General features: G+C 50.7%; 1 protein-coding gene across 1 annotated transcript in view; it reads left to right on the plus strand.

Moving 5' to 3' along the window:
* LOC115170222 (serine/threonine-protein kinase MAK) overlaps positions 1–18928 on the plus strand; it is a 59181-nt gene that overhangs the window by 10241 nt on the left and 30012 nt on the right. The window contains exons 3-6 of the mRNA XM_029726615.1: positions 2637–2776; positions 15085–15139; positions 16193–16314; positions 16669–16748. Of these exons, the coding sequence (XP_029582475.1) occupies positions 2637–2776; positions 15085–15139; positions 16193–16314; positions 16669–16748 (397 nt within the window). The remainder of the gene's footprint in view (positions 1–2636; positions 2777–15084; positions 15140–16192; positions 16315–16668; positions 16749–18928) is intronic.

Consider the following 18928-nt stretch of genomic DNA (forward strand, 5'->3'; position numbering starts at 1 on the left):
CAGCTGTAGGCTATCTGTGCTAGTGATAAGAAGCAGTGCTTTACTTGGGCAGGAGCCCAGCGGAGCTGAGTACCTACACCTCACATTTTCTACTGCTTGAGTTCCTGTTCCTCTTATAGAATATCAGCTCAACAGTATTGTGGAGCACCTAAATATAAACAGTACCAGCACCCAAAATGATTACCAGAACTTATTTCAGTCCAAGTCAAGCTGTGATAAGAAGTAATCAGGTAGGCCTATTTTTATGACATTTCCACTGGATCAGAGCATGACATTGTTCCCTTTCACGCTGAGTGGTCATCGAAATGGAGAGAGCTGGAAAGATCTTTCAAATACATTGAGGAACTATTGTCATTCTCAGTTGATGTAAAAACACACTTAGTTTGCTTGCTGATGGAGGTGAAGAAAACATTACTTTTGAGAACTTTTGGGGCGTTAAGCCAATCAGAAACACTATCAGATCCCCAAATGGACACATTTATATGCCTAGGTTTGCACGCAGACCAGGTAGTCTATAGGCCTACTTCTATGTGTAATCAGGTAGTCTATAGGCCTACTTCTATGTGTAACCAGGCCTGGTAGTCTATAGGTCTACTACTATGTGTAACCAGGTAGTCTATAGGTCTACTTCTATATGTAATCAGGTAGTCTATAGGTCTACTTCTATGTGTAACCAGGTAGTCTATAGACCTACTTCTATGTGTAATCAGGTAGTCTATAGACCTACTTCTATGTGTAATCAGGCCTGGTAGTCTATAGGTCTACTACTATGTGTAACCAGGTAGTCTATAGGTCTACTTCTATGTGTAACCAGGTAGTCTATAGGTCTACTTCTATATGTAATCAGGTAGTCTATAGGTCTACTTCTATGTGTAACCAGGTAGTCTATAGGCCTACTTCTATGTGTAATCAGGTAGTCTATAGGTCTACTTCTATGTGTAATCAGGTAGTCTATAGGTCTACTACTATGTGTAACCAGGTAGTCTATAGGCCTACTACTATGTGTAATCAGGTAGTCTATAGACCTACTACTATGTGTAATCAGGTAGTCTATAGACCTACTACTATGTGTAATCAGGTAGTCTATAGACCTACTACTATGTGTAACCAGGTAGTCTATAGACCTACTACTATGTGTAACCAGGTAGTCTATAGACCTACTACTATGTGTAATCAGGTAGTCTATAGACCTACTACTATGTGTAATCAGGTAGTCTATAGACCTACTACTATGTGTAATCAGGTAGTCTATAGACCTACTACTATGTGTAACCAGGTAGTCTATAGACCTACTACTATGTGTAATCAGGTAGTCTATAGACCTACTACTATGTGTAATCAGGTAGTCTATAGACCTACTACTATGTGTAACCAGGTAGTCTATAGACCTACTACTATGTGTAATCAGACCAGGTAACCTATAGGTCTACTGTGTGCTCGTCCTTACTCAACATTCACAGGAGCGCTCCATACGAAAGACAATGATTGAATTGACAAAACTCGTAGATGGAATGAAATAAACCAAAACTTGTTTCTCACAAGTGTTACATAGGTTGTGCGCTCTACAAACAACGTGTCCACTCCGACAACGAGAACTATAAAAGGAATAATAATATATTGAATGCATAACAGAAATTACTTAAGCAAAACAAACATTGTAGATTCGAAAATTATAGGAATTAAAAGTAAATGTACAACTGGTGATACACTACAGAGGGCAGTGCATACGGCCCACTACGTCAATGTGGCCAAGCTTCCTGCCATCCAGGAACGCTATACCAGGTGGCGCCAATCCATACCAGGTGGTGCCAAGTCTGGGTCAAGGGGCTCCTTAACAGCTGCTATTCAGACTCCTTGACTTTTTCCACATTTTGCTACATTTCAGCCTTATTCTAAAATTGATTAAATACATTTATTTTCCTCATCAATCTACACACAATACCCCATAATGACTAAGGGAAAGCAGGTTTCTAGATTTGTTTGCAAATGTATTAAAAATAAAAAACTGAAATACTTTATTTACATAAGTATTCAGACCCTTTGCTATGAGACTCGAAATTGAGCTCAGGTGCATCCTGTTTCCATTAGTCATCCTTGAGATGTTTCTACAACTTGGAGTCCACCTGTGGTAAATTCTATTGATTGGACATGATTTAGAAAAGCACACACCTGTCTATATAAGGTCCCACAGTTGACAGTGCATGTCAGAGCAAAAACCAAGCCATGAGGTCGAAGGAATTGTCCGTAGAGCGCTGAGACAGGATTGTGTTGAGCATTGAAGGTCCCCAAGAACACAGTGGCCTCCATCATTCTTATATGGAAGAAGTTTGGAACCACCAAGACTCTTCCTAGAGCTGGCCACCCTGTCAAACTGAGCAATCGGGGGAGAAGGGCCTTGGTCAGGGAGGTGAAAAAAACTATTGAATCCATTTTAGAATAAGGCTGTAACGTAACAAAATGTGGAAAATGTCAAAAGGGTTTGAATACTTTCCAAATGCACTGTATATCGTATGCAACATTCCAAATGGCACCCTATTCCCTATGTAGCTCTATTCCTGATCAAAGTAGTGCACTATATAGAGAATAGGGCTCCATTTGAGACGTTGTAATGTTTTCCTACCCACTCTCCGCTGAAGGAGCAGCAGCAGGGGTGGAACGCGGCCCCACGCTGGGAGATGAACCGCTATACCACCATGAGACAGCTGGGGGACGGGACCTTCGGCAGCGTGCTCATGGGTAAGAGCAACGAATCTGGAGAACTGGTGGCCATCAAGAGGTGAGGGCATGGGTGAAGGGGGTGGTGGGGGCTGTGGTGGTGGTGGGAGGCTGTGGGGGTGAAGGGGCACCACGGAAGAATGTTTATAGAGCTGTTGTCTTCTGAATAAACTCTTAAAGACCTGGTAATCTTTTACCTCAGTAGCAGTCAATTATTAATCGTCACCTTATTCAGTCTCATCTGAATGTCGTACAATTCTTGGTTATCTTCACGAACCTAGGCTAACAAGTTGAATCAGCAATACAACATTTGGTTTAATTATTTATTTACTAAATACCTAAATAGTCACACATAATTACATATACACAGGATGGATCATACATTGATTACTAATTATGTCATAAAAGAAAACATCCCTAGAGGACGAAACCAATTTGACGGCTGGTTACACAGCAGAGATCTCTCTTGTTCTTTGAAGAATATTTCTGGGCGGATACGATGTAGTCTGTCGTCGTGTGGTAGAATGGATACGTTGTAGTCTGGTAGAATGGATACGTTGTAGTGTGTGGTAGAATGGATACGCTGTAGTGTGTGGTAGAATGGATACGTTGTAGTCTGTGGTAGAATGGATACGTTGTAGTGTGTGGTAGAATGGATACGTTGTAGTCTGTGGTAGAATGGATACGTTGTAGTGTGTGGTAGAATGGATACGCTGTAGTCTGTCATCGTGTGGTAGAATGGACACGTTGTAGTGTGTGGTAGAATGGATACGTTGTAGTGTGTGGTAGAATGGATACGCTGTAGTCTGTCATCTTGTGGTAGAATGGACACGTTGTAGTGTGTGGTAGAATGGATACGTTGTAGTGTGTGGTAGAATGGATACGTCGTAGTCTGTCATCTTGTGGTAGAATGGATACGTTGTAGTGTGTGGTAGAATGGATACGTTGTAGTGTGTGGTAGAATGGATACGTTGTAGTGTGTCGTCGTGTGGTAGAACGGATACGTTGTAGTGTGTCGTCGTGTAGTAGAACGGATACGTCGTAGTGTGTCGTCGTGTAGTAGAACGGATACGTTGTAGTGTGTCGTCGTGTGGTAGAACGGATACGTTGTAGTCTGTCGTCGTGTGGTAGAATGGATATGTTGTAGTTCTGAAGAGATGGTCCGTCCTCCCCGAGGCCACACACATTTTACAGCTGCTGCTGATACATCCTAGACCTTATCACTTCTTTAGTGAATAAGAGTTCAAAGTTCATACCAAGTTGCCACACTAAAAGCTCATGCTATATTCTGGCTGGTATAGTCGAAATTCATCCTTCCAGCGTGGCGATTGTCCCCTCCTCGTTGAAATTCGCCCTTTTTAACGTATGTACAGCAGTCCTCACGTCATCGGGAACACAATGTTAATTAGGTCAGGTTGTAGCCGTTCAACCATTCACAACCAGAGCTCACGCTGAGGTTTGCTTAGTCCGCCGTGAATTGGGTCACGGGGACTCTTATAGAAATGTAGAAAAGGGGTTGGGTCATTTCCAACCAATGCCTATTCATGTGGGTGTGGCCATTGAGTAAGCATATTTTACTTATGAAAACAATTCTCTCATTTTAAAAACTAAAATTACATTTCATCTTTTCACAAATAGTTTCATATTTAAACATTTTAAATTGCACAACAATTCCATGTGAATCTGATAACTAGAATGTGTAGACTTTCCAAGATACAGTTTGTCGTCCTGTCATCAGTAATAATTCTCAGTCGACAACAGATCTGACATCATATTCTTTAAGTACCAACGGATACTTTCTACTGGTTGGATTACCGAAATATTGTTCCGTTCACAACCTTTCGATGTTACCATACTCTCTCTGTTAACAAACGGCTTTCCAAGAGTCCATTCTGTAGAGTAGAGAGAGAAAAGGGGGAAAGGTATTTATGGGGGTCATAAAGATCACCAACAGGGAAACGTCATGACGGGTATATCACTGTAGCCTCGTTCCACGTGGAGGGGACTATCACTGTAGCCTCATTCCACGTGGAGGGGACTATCACTGTAGCCTCGTTCCACGGTGGAGGGGACTATCACTGTAGCCTCGTTCCACGGTGGAGGGGACTATCACTGTAGCCTCGTTCCACGGTGGAGGGGACTATCACTGTAGCCTCGTTCCACGGTGGAGGGGACTATCACTGCCTCGTTCCACGGTGGAGGGGACTATCACTGTAGCCTCGTTCCACGGTGGAGGGGACTATCACTGTAGCCTCGTTCCACGGTGGAGGGGACTATCACTGCCTCGTTCCACGGTGGAGGGGACTATCACTGTAGCCTCGTTCCACGGTGGAGGTGACTATCACTGCCTCGTTCCACGGTGGAGGGGACTATCACTGCCTCGTTCCACGGTGGAGGGGACTATCACTGCCTCGTTCCACGGTGGAGGCGACTATCACTGTAGCCTCGTTCCACGGTGGAGGGGACTATCACTGTAGCCTCGTTCCACGGTGGAGGGGACTATCACTGTAGCCTCGTTCCACGGTGGAGGGGTCTATCACTGTAGCCTCGTTCCACGGTGGAGGGGACTATCACTGTAGCCTCGTTCCACGGTGGAGGGGACTATCACTGTAGCCTCGTTCCACGGTGGAGGGGACTATCACTGTAGCCTCGTTCCACGGTGGAGGGGACTATCACTGCCTCGTTCCACGGTGAGGCGACTATCACTGCCTCGTTCCACGGTGGAGGGGGACTATCACTGTAGCCTCGTTCCACGGTGGAGGGGACTATCACTGTAGCCTCGTTCCACCTTGGAGGGGACTATCACTGCCTCGTTCCACGGTGGAGGCGACTATCACTGTAGACTCGTTCCACGGTGGAGGGGACTATCACTGTAGCCTCGTTCCACGGTGGAGGGGACTATCACTGTAGCTTCGTTACACGGTGGAGTGGGACTATCACTGCCTCGTTCCACGGTGGATGCGACTATCACTGTAGCCTCGCTCCACGGTGAGGCGACTATCACTGTAGCCTCGCTCCACGGTGAGGCGACTATTACTGTAGCCTCGTTCCACGGTGGAGGGGACTATCACTGTAGCCTCGTTCCACGGTGGAGGGGGACTATCACTGTAGCCTCGTTCCACGGTGGAGGGGACTATCACTGTAGCCTCGTTCCACGGTGGAGGGGACTATCAGTGTAGCCTCGTTCCACGGTGGAGGGGACTATCACTGCCTCGTTCCACGGTGGAGGGGACTATCACTGTAGCCTCGTTCCACGGTGGGGGAGACTATCACTGACTCGTTCCACGGTGAGGCGACTATCACTGCCTCGTTTCACGGTGGAGGGGACTATCACTGCCTCGTTCCACGGTGGAGGGGACTATCACTGTAGCCTCGTTCCACGGTGGAGGGGACTATCACTGTAGCTTCGTTCCACGGTGGAAGGGACTATCACTGTAGCCTCGTTCCACGGTGGAGGGGACTATCACTGCCTCGTTCCACGGTGGAGGGGACTATCACTGTAGCCTCGTTCCACGGTGGAGGGGACTATCACTGCCTCGTTCCACGGTGGAGGCGACTATCACTGCCTCGTTCCACGGTGGAGGGGACTATCACTGTAGCCTCGTTCCACGTGGAGGGGACTATCACTGTAGCCTCGTTCCACGTGGAGGGGACTATCACTGTGGCCTCGTTCCACGTGGAGGGGACTATCACTGTGGCCTCGTTCCACGTGGAGGGGACTATCACTGTAGCCTCGTTCCACGGTGGAGGGGACTATCACTGTAGCCTCGTTCCACGGTGGAGGGGACTATCACTGTAGCCTCGTTCCACGGTGGAGGGGTCTATCACTGTAGCCTCGTTCCACGGTGGAGGGGACTATCACTGTAGCCTCGTTCCACGGTGGAGGGGGACTATCACTGTAGCCTCGTTCCACGGTGGAGGGGACAATCACTGCCTCGTTCCACGGTGGAGGCGACTATCACTGCCTCGTTCCACGGTAGAGGGTCTATCACTGTAGCCTCGTTCCACGGTGGAGGGGACTATCACTGTAGCCTCGTTCCACGGTGGAGGGGGACTATCACTGTAACCTCATTCCACGGTGGAGGGGGACTATCACTGCCTCGTTCCACGGTGGAGGCGACTATCACTGTAGCCTCGTTCCACGGTGGAGGGGACTATCACTGTAGCCTCGTTCCACGGTGGAGGGGGACTATCACTGTAGCCTCGTTCCACGGTGGAGGGGACTATCACTGTAGCTTCGTTCCATGGTGGAGGGGACTATCACTGTAGCCTCGTTCCACGGTGGAGGGGACAATCACTGTAGCCTCGTTCCACGGTGGAGGGGACTATCACTGTAGCCTCGTTCCACGGTGGAGGGGACTATCACTGTAGCCTCGTTCCACGGTGGAGGGGACTATCACTGCCTCGTTCCACGGTGAGGCGACTATCACTGCCTCGTTCCACAGTGGAGGGGACTATCACTGCCTCGTTCCACGGTGGAGGCGACTATCACTGTAGACTCGTTCCACGGTGGAGGGGACTATCACTGTAGCCTCGTTCCACGGTGGAGGGGACTATCACTGTAGCTTCGTTCCACGGTGGAGTGGGACTATCACTGCCTCGTTCCACGGTGGATGCGACTATCACTGTAGCCTCGCTCCACGGTGAGGCGACTATCACTGTAGCCTCGCTCCACGGTGAGGCGACTATCACTGTAGCCTCGTTCCACGGTGGAGGGGACTATCACTGTAGCCTCGTTCCACGGTGGAGGGGGACTATCACTGTAGCCTCGTTCCACGGTGGAGGGGACTATCACTGTAGCCTCGTTCCACGGTGGAGGGGACTATCAGTGTAGCCTCGTTCCACGGTGGAGGGGACTATCACTGCCTCGTTCCACGGTGGAGGGGACTATCACTGTAGCCTCGTTCCACGGTGGGGGAGACTATCACTGACTCGTTCCACGGTGAGGCGACTATCACTGCCTCGTTCCACGGTGGAGGGGACTATCACTGCCTCGTTCCACGGTGGAGGGGACTATCACTGTAGCCTCGTTCCACGGTGGAGGGGACTATCACTGTAGCTTCGTTCCACGGTGGAAGGGACTATCACTGTAGCCTCGTTCCACGGTGGAGGGGACTATCACTGCCTCGTTCCACGGTGGAGGGGACTATCACTGTAGCCTCGTTCCACGGTGGAGGGGACTATCACTGCCTCGTTCCACGGTGGAGGCGACTATCACTGCCTCGTTCCACGGTGGAGGGGACTATCACTGCCTCGTTCCACGGTGGAGGGGACTATCACTGTAGCCTCGTTCCACGGTGGAGGGGACTATCACTGTAGCTTCGTTCCACGGTGGAAGGGACTATCACTGTAGCCTCGTTCCACGGTGGAGGGGACTATCACTGCCTCGTTCCACGGTGGAGGGGACTATCACTGTAGCCTCGTTCCACGGTGGAGGGGACTATCACTGCCTCGTTCCACGGTGGAGGCGACTATCACTGCCTCGTTCCACGGTGGAGGGGACTATCACTGTAGCCTCGTTCCACGGTGGAGGGGACTATCACTGTAGCCTCGTTCCACGGTGGAGGGGACTATCACTGTAGCCTCGTTCCACGGTGGAGGGGACTATCACTGTAGCCTCGTTCCACGGTGGAGGGGACTATCACTGCCTCGTTCCACGGTGGAGGGGACTATCACTGTAGCCTCGTTCCACGGTGGAGGGGACTATCACTGCCTCGTTCCACGGTGAAGGGGACTATCACTGCCTCGTTCCACGGTGGAGGGGACTATCACTGTAGCCTCGTTCCACGGTGGAGGGGACTATCACTGTAGCCTCGTTCCACGGTGGAGGGGACTATCACTGCCTCGTTCCACGGTGGAGGGGACTATCACTGCCTCGTTCCACGGTGGAGGGGACTATCACTGTAGCCTCGTTCCACGGTGGAGGGGACTATCACTGTAGCCTCGTTCCACGGTGGAGGGGACTATCACTGTAGCCTCGTTCCACGGTGGAGGGGACTATCACTGCCTCGTTCCACGGTGGAGGGGACTATCACTGCCTCGTTCCACGGTGGAGGCGACTATCACTGTAGACTCGTTCCACGGTGGAGGGGACTATCACTGTAGCCTCGTTCCACGGTGGAGGGGACTATCACTGTAGCTTCGTTCCACGGTGGAGTGGGACTATCACTGCCTCGTTCCACGGTGGATGCGACTATCACTGTAGCCTCGCTCCACGGTGAGGCGACTATCACTGTAGCCTCGCTCCAAGGTGAGGCGATAATCACTGTAGCCTCGTTCCACGGTGGAGGGGACTATCAGTGTAACCTCGTTCCACGGTGGAGGGGACTATCACTGTAGCCTCGTTCCACGGTGGAGGGGACAATCACTGCCTCGTTCCACGGTGGAGGCGACTATCACTGCCTCGTTCCTTGGTGGGGGGGTCTATCACTGTAGCCTCGTTCCACGGTGGAGGGGACTATCACTGTAGCCTCGTTCCATGGTGGAGGGGACTATCACTGTAGCCTCGTTCCACAGTGGAGGGGACAATCACTGCCTCGTTCCACGGTGGAGGCGACTATCACTGCCTCGTTCCACGGTAGAGGGTCTATCACTGTAGCCTCGTTCCACGGTGGAGGGGACTATCACTGTAGCCTCGTTCCACGGTGGAGGGGACTATCACTGTAGCCTCGTTTCACGGTGGAGGGGGACTATCACTGTAGCCTCGTTCCACGGTGGAGGGGGACTATCACTGTAACCTCATTCCATGGTGGAGGGGGACTATCACTGCCTCGTTCCACGGTGGAGGCGACTATCACTGTAGCCTCGCTCCACGGTGAGGCGACTATCACTGTAGCCTCGTTCCACGGTGGAGGGGACTATCACTGTAGCCTCGTTCCACGGTGGAGGGGACTATCACTGTAGCCTCGTTCCACGGTGTAGGGGACTATCACTGTAACCTCGTTTCACGGTGGAGGGGACTATCAGTGTAGTCTCGTTCCACGGTGGAGGGGACTATCACTGTAGCCTCGTTCCACGGTGGAGGAGACTATCACTGCCTCGTTCCACGGTGAGGCGACTATCACTGCCTCGTTCCACGGTGGAGGGGACTATCACTGCCTCGTTCCACAGTGGAGGGGACTATCACTGTAGCCTCGTTCCACGGTGGAGGGGACTATCACTGTAGCTTCGTTCCATGGTGGAGGGGACTATCACTGTAGCCTCGTTCCACGGTGGAGGGGACTATCACTGTAGCCTCGTTCCACGGTGGAGGGGACTATCACTGTAGCCTCGTTCCACGGTGGAGGGGACTATCACTGTAGCCTCGTTCCACGGTGGAGGGGACTATCACTGCCTCGTTCCACGGTGAGGCGACTATCACTGCCTCGTTCCACGGTGGAGGGGGACTATCACTGTAGCCTCGTTCCATGGTGGAGGGGACTATCACTGTAGCCTCGTTCCACAGTGGAGGGGACTATCACTGCCTCGTTCCACAGTGGAGGGGACTATCACTGTAGCCTCGTTCCACGGTGGAGGGGACTATCACTGTAGCTTCGTTCCACGGTGGAGGGGACTATCACTGTAGCCTCGTTCCACGGTGGTGGGGACTATCACTGTAGCCTCGTTCCACGGTGGAGGGGACTATCACTGCCTCGTTCCACGGTGGAGGGGACTATCACTGTAGCCTCGTTCCACGGTGGAGGGGACTATCACTGCCTCGTTCCACGGTGAAGGGGACTATCACTGCCTCGTTCCACGGTGGAGGGGACTATCACTGTAGCCTCGTTCCACGGTGGAGGGGGACTATCACTGTAGCCTCGTTCCACGGTGGAGGGGACTATCACTGCCTCGTTCCACGGTGGAGGGGACTATCACTGCCTCGTTCCACGGTGGAGGCGACTATCACTGTAGCCTCGTTCCACGGTGGAGGGGACTATCACTGTAGCCTCGTTCCACGGTGGAGGGGACTATCACTGTAGCCTCGTTCCACGGTGGAGGATTCTATCACTGTAGCCTCGTTCCACGGTGGAGGGGACTATCACTGTAGCCTCGTTCCACGGTGGAGGGGGACTATCACTGTAGCCTCGTTCCACGGTGAAGGGGACAATCACTGCCTCGTTCCACGGTGGAGGCGACTATCACTGCCTCGTTCCATGGTGGAGGGGTCTATCACTGTAGCCTCGTTCCACGGTGGAGGGGACTATCACTGTAGGCTCGTTTCACGGTGGAGGGGGACTATCACTAGCCTCGTTCCACGGTGGAGGGGACTATCACTGCCTCGTTCCACGGTGGAGGCGACTATCACTGTAGACTCGTTCCACGGTGGAGGGGACTATCACTGTAGCCTCGTTCCACGGTGGAGGGGACTATCACTGTAGCTTCGTTCCACGGTGGAGTGGGACTATCACTGCCTCGTTCCACGGTGGATGCGACTATCACTGTAGCCTCGCTCCACGGTGAGGCGACTATCACTGTAGCCTCGCTCCACGGTGAGGCGACTATCACTGTAGCCTCGTTCCACGGTGGAGGGGACTATCAGTGTAACCTCGTTCCACGGTGGAGGGGACTATCACTGTAGCCTCGTTCCACGGTGGAGGGGGACTATCACTGTAGCCTCGTTCCACGGTGGAGGGGACTATCACTGTAGCCTCGTTCCACGGTGGAGGGGACTATCAGTGTAGCCTCGTTCCACGGTGGAGGGGACTATCACTGCCTCGTTCCACGGTGGAGGGGACTATCACTGTAGCCTCGTTCCACGGTGGGGGAGACTATCACTGACTCGTTCCACGGTGAGGCGACTATCACTGCCTCGTTCCACGGTGGAGGGGACTATCACTGCCTCGTTCCACGGTGGAGGGGACTATCACTGTAGCCTCGTTCCACGGTGGAGGGGACTATCACTGTAGCTTCGTTCCACGTTGGAAGGGACTATCACTGGAGCCTCGTTCCACGGTGGAGGTGACTATCACTGTAGCCTCGTTCCACGGTGGAGGGGACTATCACTGTAGCCTCGTTCCACGGTGGAGGGGACTATCACTGTAGCCTCGTTCCACGGTGGAGGGGACTATCACTGCCTCGTTCCACGGTGAGGCGACTATCATTGCCTCGTTCCACGGTGGAGGGGGACTATCACTGTAGCCTCGTTCCACGGTGGAGGGGACTATCTCTGTAGCCTCGTTCCAAGGTGGAGGGGACTATCACTGCCTCGTTCCACGGTGGAGGGGGACTATCACTGCCTCGTTCCACGTGGAGGGGACTATCACTGTAGCCTCGTTCCACGTGGAGGGGACTATCACTGCCTCGTTCCACGGTGGAGGCGACTATCACTGCCTCGTTCCACGGTGGAGGGGACTATCACTGTAGCCTCGTTCCACGGTGGAGGGGACTTTCACTGTAGCCTCGTTCCACGTGTAGGGGACTATCACTGTGGCCTCGTTCCACGTGGAGGGGACTATCACTGTGGCCTCGTTCCACGTGGAGGGGACTATCACTGTAGCCTCGTTCCACGGTGGAGGGGACTATCACTGTAGCCTCGTTCCACGGTGGAGGGGACTATCACTGTAGCCTCGTTCCACGGTGGAGGGGTCTATCACTGTAGCCTCGTTCCACGGTGGAGGGGACTATCACTGTAGCCTCGTTCCACGGTGGAGGGGGACTATCACTGTAGCCTCGTTCCACGGTGGAGGGGACAATCACTGCCTCGTTCCACGGTGGAGGCGACTATCACTGCCTCGTTCCACGGTAGAGGGTCTATCACTGTAGCCTCGTTCCACGGTGGAGGGGACTATCACTGTAGCCTCGTTCCACGGTGGAGGGGACTATCACTGTAGCCTCGTTTCACGGTGGAGGGGGACTATCACTGTAGCCTCGTTCCACGGTGGAGGGGGACTATCACTGTAACCTCATTCCACGGTGGAGGGGGACTATCACTGCCTCGTTCCACGGTGGAGGCGACTATCACTGTAGCCTCGCTCCACGGTGAGGCGACTATCACTGTAGCCTCGTTCCACGGTGGAGGGGACTATCACTGTAGCCTTGTTCCACGGTGGAGGGGACTATCACTGTAGCCTCGTTCCACGGTGGAGGGGACTATCACTGTAACCTCGTTCCACGGTGGAGGGGACTATCAGTGTAGCCTCGTTCCACGGTGGAGGGGACTATCACTGTAGCCTCGTTCCACGGTGGAGGAGACTATCACTGCCTCGTTCCACGGTGAGGCGACTATCACTGCCTCGTTCCACGGTGGAGGGGACTATCACTGCCTCGTTCCACAGTGGAGGGGACTATCACTGTAGCCTCGTTCCACGGTGGATGGGACTATCACTGTAACCTCGTTCCACGGTGGAGGGGACTATCAGTGTAGCCTCGTTCCACGGTGGAGGGGACTATCACTGTAGCCTCGTTCCACGGTGGAGTAGACTATCACTGCCTCGTTCCACGGTGAGGCGACTATCACTGCCTCGTTCCACGGTGGAGGGGACTATCACTGCCTCGTTCCACAGTGGAGGGGACTATCACTGTAGCCTCGTTCCACGGTGGAGGGGACTATCACTGTAGCTTCGTTCCATGGTGGAGGGGACTATCACTGTAGCCTCGTTCCACGGTGGAGAGGACTATCACTGTAGCCTCGTTCCACGGTGAGGCGACTATCACTGCCTCGTTCCACGGTGGAGGGGGACTATCACTGTAGCCTCGTTACACGGTGGAGGGGACTATCACTGTAGTCTCGTTCCACAGTGGAGGGGACTATCACTGCCTCGTTCCACGGTGGAGGGGGACTATCACTGCCTCGTTCCACGGTGGAGGGGGACTATCACTGCCTCGTTCCACGGTGGAGGGGACTATCACTGCCTCGTTCCACGGTGGAGGGGACTATCGCTGTAGCCTCGTTCCACGATGGAGAGGACTATCACTGTAGCCTCGTTCCACGGTGGAGGGGTCTATCACTGCCTCGTTCCACGGTGGAGGGGACTATCACTGTAGCCTCGTTCCACGGTGGAGGGGACTATCACTGTAGCCTCATTCCACGGTGGAGGGGACTATCACTGTAGCCTCGTTCCACGGTGGAGGGGACTATCACTGTAGCCTCGTTCCACGGTGGAGGGGACTATCACTGTAGCCTCGTTCCACGGTGGAGGCGACTATCACTGTAGCCTCGTTCCACGGTGGAGGGGACTATCACTGTAGCCTCGTTCCACGGTGGAGGGGACTATCACTGTAGCCTCGTTCCACGGTGGAGGGGACTATCACTGTAGCCTCGTTCCACGGTGGAGGGGACTATCACTGTAGCCTCGTTCCACGGTGGAGGGGACTATCACTGTAGGGACCTCTTTTTCATTATTTCAGCTTTTGTCTCAGTCATTTGATTTGCTGCAGTTTCTCTCTCCTCAGTCTGAGGAATTGACCGTTGGGAATGTTGCTTTTAGAGATTTAGAATGATTTACTGTCATAGCTTTAGTGTTCCTACTGAGAGGTTTATGAACAATAGTAGTTTCAAGCGTATTACCTTTTTAAAAAAACAAAAAACATTGAGGTCGAGGGAAATTCACAGAGGAAGTACAATGCTCTAATGTAAATTATTAATGTGGATTAGTAGAGTTGGCATAGAACACAAATCTAGTCAAGTCCTTCTCTGTGCCCCTCCAGACTACCAGAATATCGTCATCATATCGACACCACAGGACAATATTAGAAAAGAACGCTTTAGAGAGACAGCATATGTAAATGATTTTTTTTTTCTTCCCAGAAACCCATACACAAATTAGCATAATCGCCATTTTATAATTCCCATCGTTGTTCCCTGGTATTGGAGGTAAAAAAAAAGAGCCAGCGTATTGAAAATAGTTCCTAGATAACGCCATTTGGGTTAATGTCGAAATAAAACTAGAAGGGAGCAGCAGACCTTCAGGGCGTGTATCTAAGGTAGACGGAGAGGGCTTCTAGGTCTCCTGTACGGGGCATGTTTCTATAAACATCTGGAACATCCATAGTTACAAGTATATCATTAGATTGAACTTCTCAAGGATCTCTAGCATGTCAGTGGTGTCACCCCAAGAATGCAGAGAGGGAAGGAACCAACTTTTTAATAAAAATACAAATATTCTACAAATTTGGGATAGGGGTTCCGTGAGGCTATTGTTATCAGAGACTATAGGCCTCAGGAAGTAGTACCGGTAGACTGTTAGATATATGGAATACGAACTGGTCCAAAATACCTGACTCTCAGGTTTATTTCATATCATGAACACCTACTGTATGCACATAATAGGATTATATCAATTGTGTAGAGTTATTATTGTTTTATTAACCATCTAATAGATATTAAAGGTCACCTTAAACTTGAAATGAACGTAGGCTCTTAGATTAAATATGTTTTATTTGTTCTCTCAGGATGAAGAGAAAGTTCTACTCGTGGGATGAGTGTATGAATTTACGAGAAGTCAAGGTAGGAACCACAATCTGAAATGGTACCTTACTAACTATAGTGTACTGTTTTTGACCAGGGGTGCAGTGCAATATACAGGGAATAGGCCTACTCACTATAGTGTACTGCTTTTGACCAGGGGCGCAGTGCAATATATATAAGGAATTGGCTGCCATTTCGAATGCATCCTAAGGCAATTTAAAACCACCATGACATTTTAAAACGTTAAGCTCTGTCGCTAACATTTGGACCAGCCAGCACCCCAATGCCTAAGGTTGGACGCTCTCTTTGCCCCGGGGTAAAATAATATCTACCCCAGCCATTACCCACTCAGTACCCACTCAGTAATCTCTCATGTTAGAAAACAATGGGAAGCCATTACCCACTCGGTAATCTCTCATGTCAGAAAACAATGGGAAACCATTACCCACTCAGTAATCTCTCATGTTAGAAAACAATGGAAACCATTACCCACTCAGTAATCTCTCATGTTAGAAAACAATGGGAAACCATTACCCACTCAGTAATCTCTCATGTCAGAAAACAATGGGAAGCCATTACCCACTCAGTAATCTCTCATGTCAGAAAACAATGGGAATCCATTACCCACTCAGTTATCTCTCATGTTAGAAAACAATGGGAAACCATTACCCACTCAGTAATCTCTCATGTCAGAAAACAATGGGAAGCCATTACCCACTCAGTAATCTCTCATGTTAGAAAACAATGGGAAGCCATTACCCACTCAGTAATCTCTCATGTTAGAAAACAATGGGAAGCCATTACCCACTCAGTAATCTCTCATGTCAGAAAACAATGGGAAGCCATTACCCACTCAGTAATCTCTCATGTTAGAAAACAATGGGAAGCCATTACCCACTCAGTTATCTCTCATGTTAGAAACTCTACGTAACATACTATAAATGTAGCATCTGACGCAATTATTCCAGATTTTAGTTCTGGGTTTCTGACATTACCCACCTTTCTTATTGACATAAGAGTATAAATATATTGTACATTAGCTAATGTCACTCATACAAAGCAATGGCGTGTGTATGTATTTTATGTTTACAGTCTCTGAAGAAGTTGAGTCATGCCAACGTGGTGAAGCTGAAGGAGGTGATCCGGGAGAATGATCACCTCTACTTTGTCTTTGAGTATATGAAGGAAAACCTCTACCAGCTGATGAAAGACAGGTAGGATCAATTACTCATCAATATTATGATGAAAGATATCAATCAAATAATGAGAAAGAATGGAAGAATTAACCATTTTTTATTGTAGTTTGTTTATAGTAGTCTGTTACTAACTGGACAGTCCAGATGGATGCAAGTTTCTCTGTAACTGTTGAAATGAGACCTTTATCTGTGAATAGTTCCTATGATCTGAATGAGTCGTCATGTATTGAGGAAAGTTTTACTTACAAGGATTGTGATATGTGGTTGTCGTACCTAGCTCGGTTAACTCGAATGCACTGACTGTATGTCGCTCTGGAGAAGAGCATCTGCTAAATGACTAAAATGGGAATGTATTAATGTTCATCTTTCCAGACAGAGATTGTTCCCCGAGTCAGTGATCAGGAACGTGCTGTTTCAGATATTACAGGGACTCTCCTTTATCCATAAACATGGTAGGTTCCCCAGCTAGAGACCTCCTTTATCCATAAACATGGTAGGTTCCCCAGCTCAACTAGAGACCTCCTTTATCCATAAACATGGTAGGTTCCCCAGCTAGAGACCTCCTTTATCCATAAACATGGTAGGTTCCTCAGCGCAGCTAGAGACCTCCTTTATCCATAAACATGGTAGGTTCCCCAGCCCAGCTAGAGACCTCCTTTATCCATAAACATGGTAGGTTCCCCAGCGCAGCTAGAGACCTCCTTTATCCATAAACATGGTAGGTTCCTCAGCGCAGCTAGAGACCTCTCACTGATGGTACAAGACCTCCTTTATCCATAAACATGGTAGGTTACCCAGCCCAGCTAGAGACCTCTCATTGAAGGCACAAGAGACACTGAGATGGAATATTGTAGTGATCCTCGATAATCCACATTAAAATTCCCACCGAGTGGGTTAACCCTATTGGCGCGATGTGTAGGGTGTTTGCCTTTTTCACTCCAGCGACCTGGGTTTGCGTCCCTGCCTCTCCCTTCGCTACAATAGGATAACAATGCATAGCCTACTAGTAGTCGATTCTGAATGCTTGCACAACGCTGTTGTCACATACAATATTATCCGCCTGTCAAAATTATCTTTGAAAGGAATGCTGTTTATAACTATAAACAGAAGGGTTCTTTTTTTATGATTTTGAGCATTAGTGTTTACCTCCGTGTTTAAACTTTAACATCAGGAGTTGAGTCATCTGATCAGTTTTCAAAAGAAAGGTGTGAGTGTTTGTCACGGTTGTCGTCGGTGAAGGAGGACCAATACGCAGCAGGTACGTGTATGCTCAGTTTGACTTTTATTTAACTATACAATGAACGTACAAAAAATAACAAAAACACGAGAACGAGCGAACAACCACAAACAGTCTGGCAAAGCCTAGGGCTGAACACAGAACAATCACCCACAAACAACAAACAAACACACCCTCATATATGGGACTCTCAATCAAAGGCAGATAGACAACACCTGCCTTCAACTGAGAGTCCCAACCCCAATTAACCAGACATAGAAACAGACATACTAGACTAGACATAGAATAACTGAAAACCAAACAGTGCCCAAAAACCCCGGAATACTTAAACCAAATGACCCTTCACCAAAACACACCACCCCGAACCACATAAAACGAATACCCTCTGCCACGCCCTGACCAAACTACAAAACAATTAACCTTATATACTGGCCAGGACGTGACAGTACCCCCCCCTTAAAGGTGCTACCCCGGAAGCACCTTAACAAAAAAAAATAACCCCAAACAATACCCAAAAGAAAAATTCCCCCTTACTAAAGGGAGGGAAGGGAGGGTGGCTGCCGTCAACGACGGCACTGTGCTACACCCCCCCTCCCCAACCCACCTATTTTTGGAGGTGGCTCCGGCTCAGGCCGTTCCAGGCTGTCTGGGCAGTCTGGCAGCTCTGGGCAGTCTGGCAGCTCGGGACAGTCTGGGCAGTCTGGCAGCTCGGGACAGTCTGGGCAGTCTGGCAACTCGGGACAGTCTGGGCAGTCTGGCAACTCGGGACAGTCTGGGCAGTCTGGCAACTCGGGACAGTCTGGCAACTCGGGACAGTCTGGGCAGTCTGGCAACTCGGGACAGTCTGGGCAGTCAGGACAGTCTGGGCAGTCTGGCAACTCGGGACAGTCTGGCAACTCGGGACAGTCTGGGCAGTCTGGCAACTCGGGACAGTCTGGCAACTCGGGACAGTCTGGGCAGTCTGGCAACTCGGGACAGTCTGGGCAGTCTGGCAACTCGGGACAGTTCTGGGCAGTCTGGCCACTCGGGACAGTTCAGGGCAGTCTGGCCACTCGGGACAGTTCAGGGCAGTCTGGCCACTCGGGACAGTTCAGGGCAGTCTGGCCACTCGGGACAGTTCAGGGCAGTCTGGCCACTCGGGACAGTTCAGGGCAGTCTGGCCACTCGGGACAGTTCAGGGCAGTCTGGCCACTCGGGACAGTTCAGGGCAGTCTGGCCACTCGGGACAGTTCAGGGCAGTCTGGCCACTCGGGACAGTTCAGGGCAGTCTGGCCACTCGGGACAGTTCAGGGCAGTCTGGCCACTCGGGACAGTTCAGGGCAGTCTGGCCACTCGGGACAGTTCAGGGCAGTCTGGCCACTCGGGACAGTTCAGGGCAGTCTGGCCACTCGGGAC

The sequence above is a fragment of the Salmo trutta genome, chromosome 31 (assembly GCF_901001165.1).
Source record: "Salmo trutta chromosome 31, fSalTru1.1, whole genome shotgun sequence".
Taxonomy (NCBI): Eukaryota; Metazoa; Chordata; class Actinopteri; order Salmoniformes; family Salmonidae; genus Salmo; species Salmo trutta.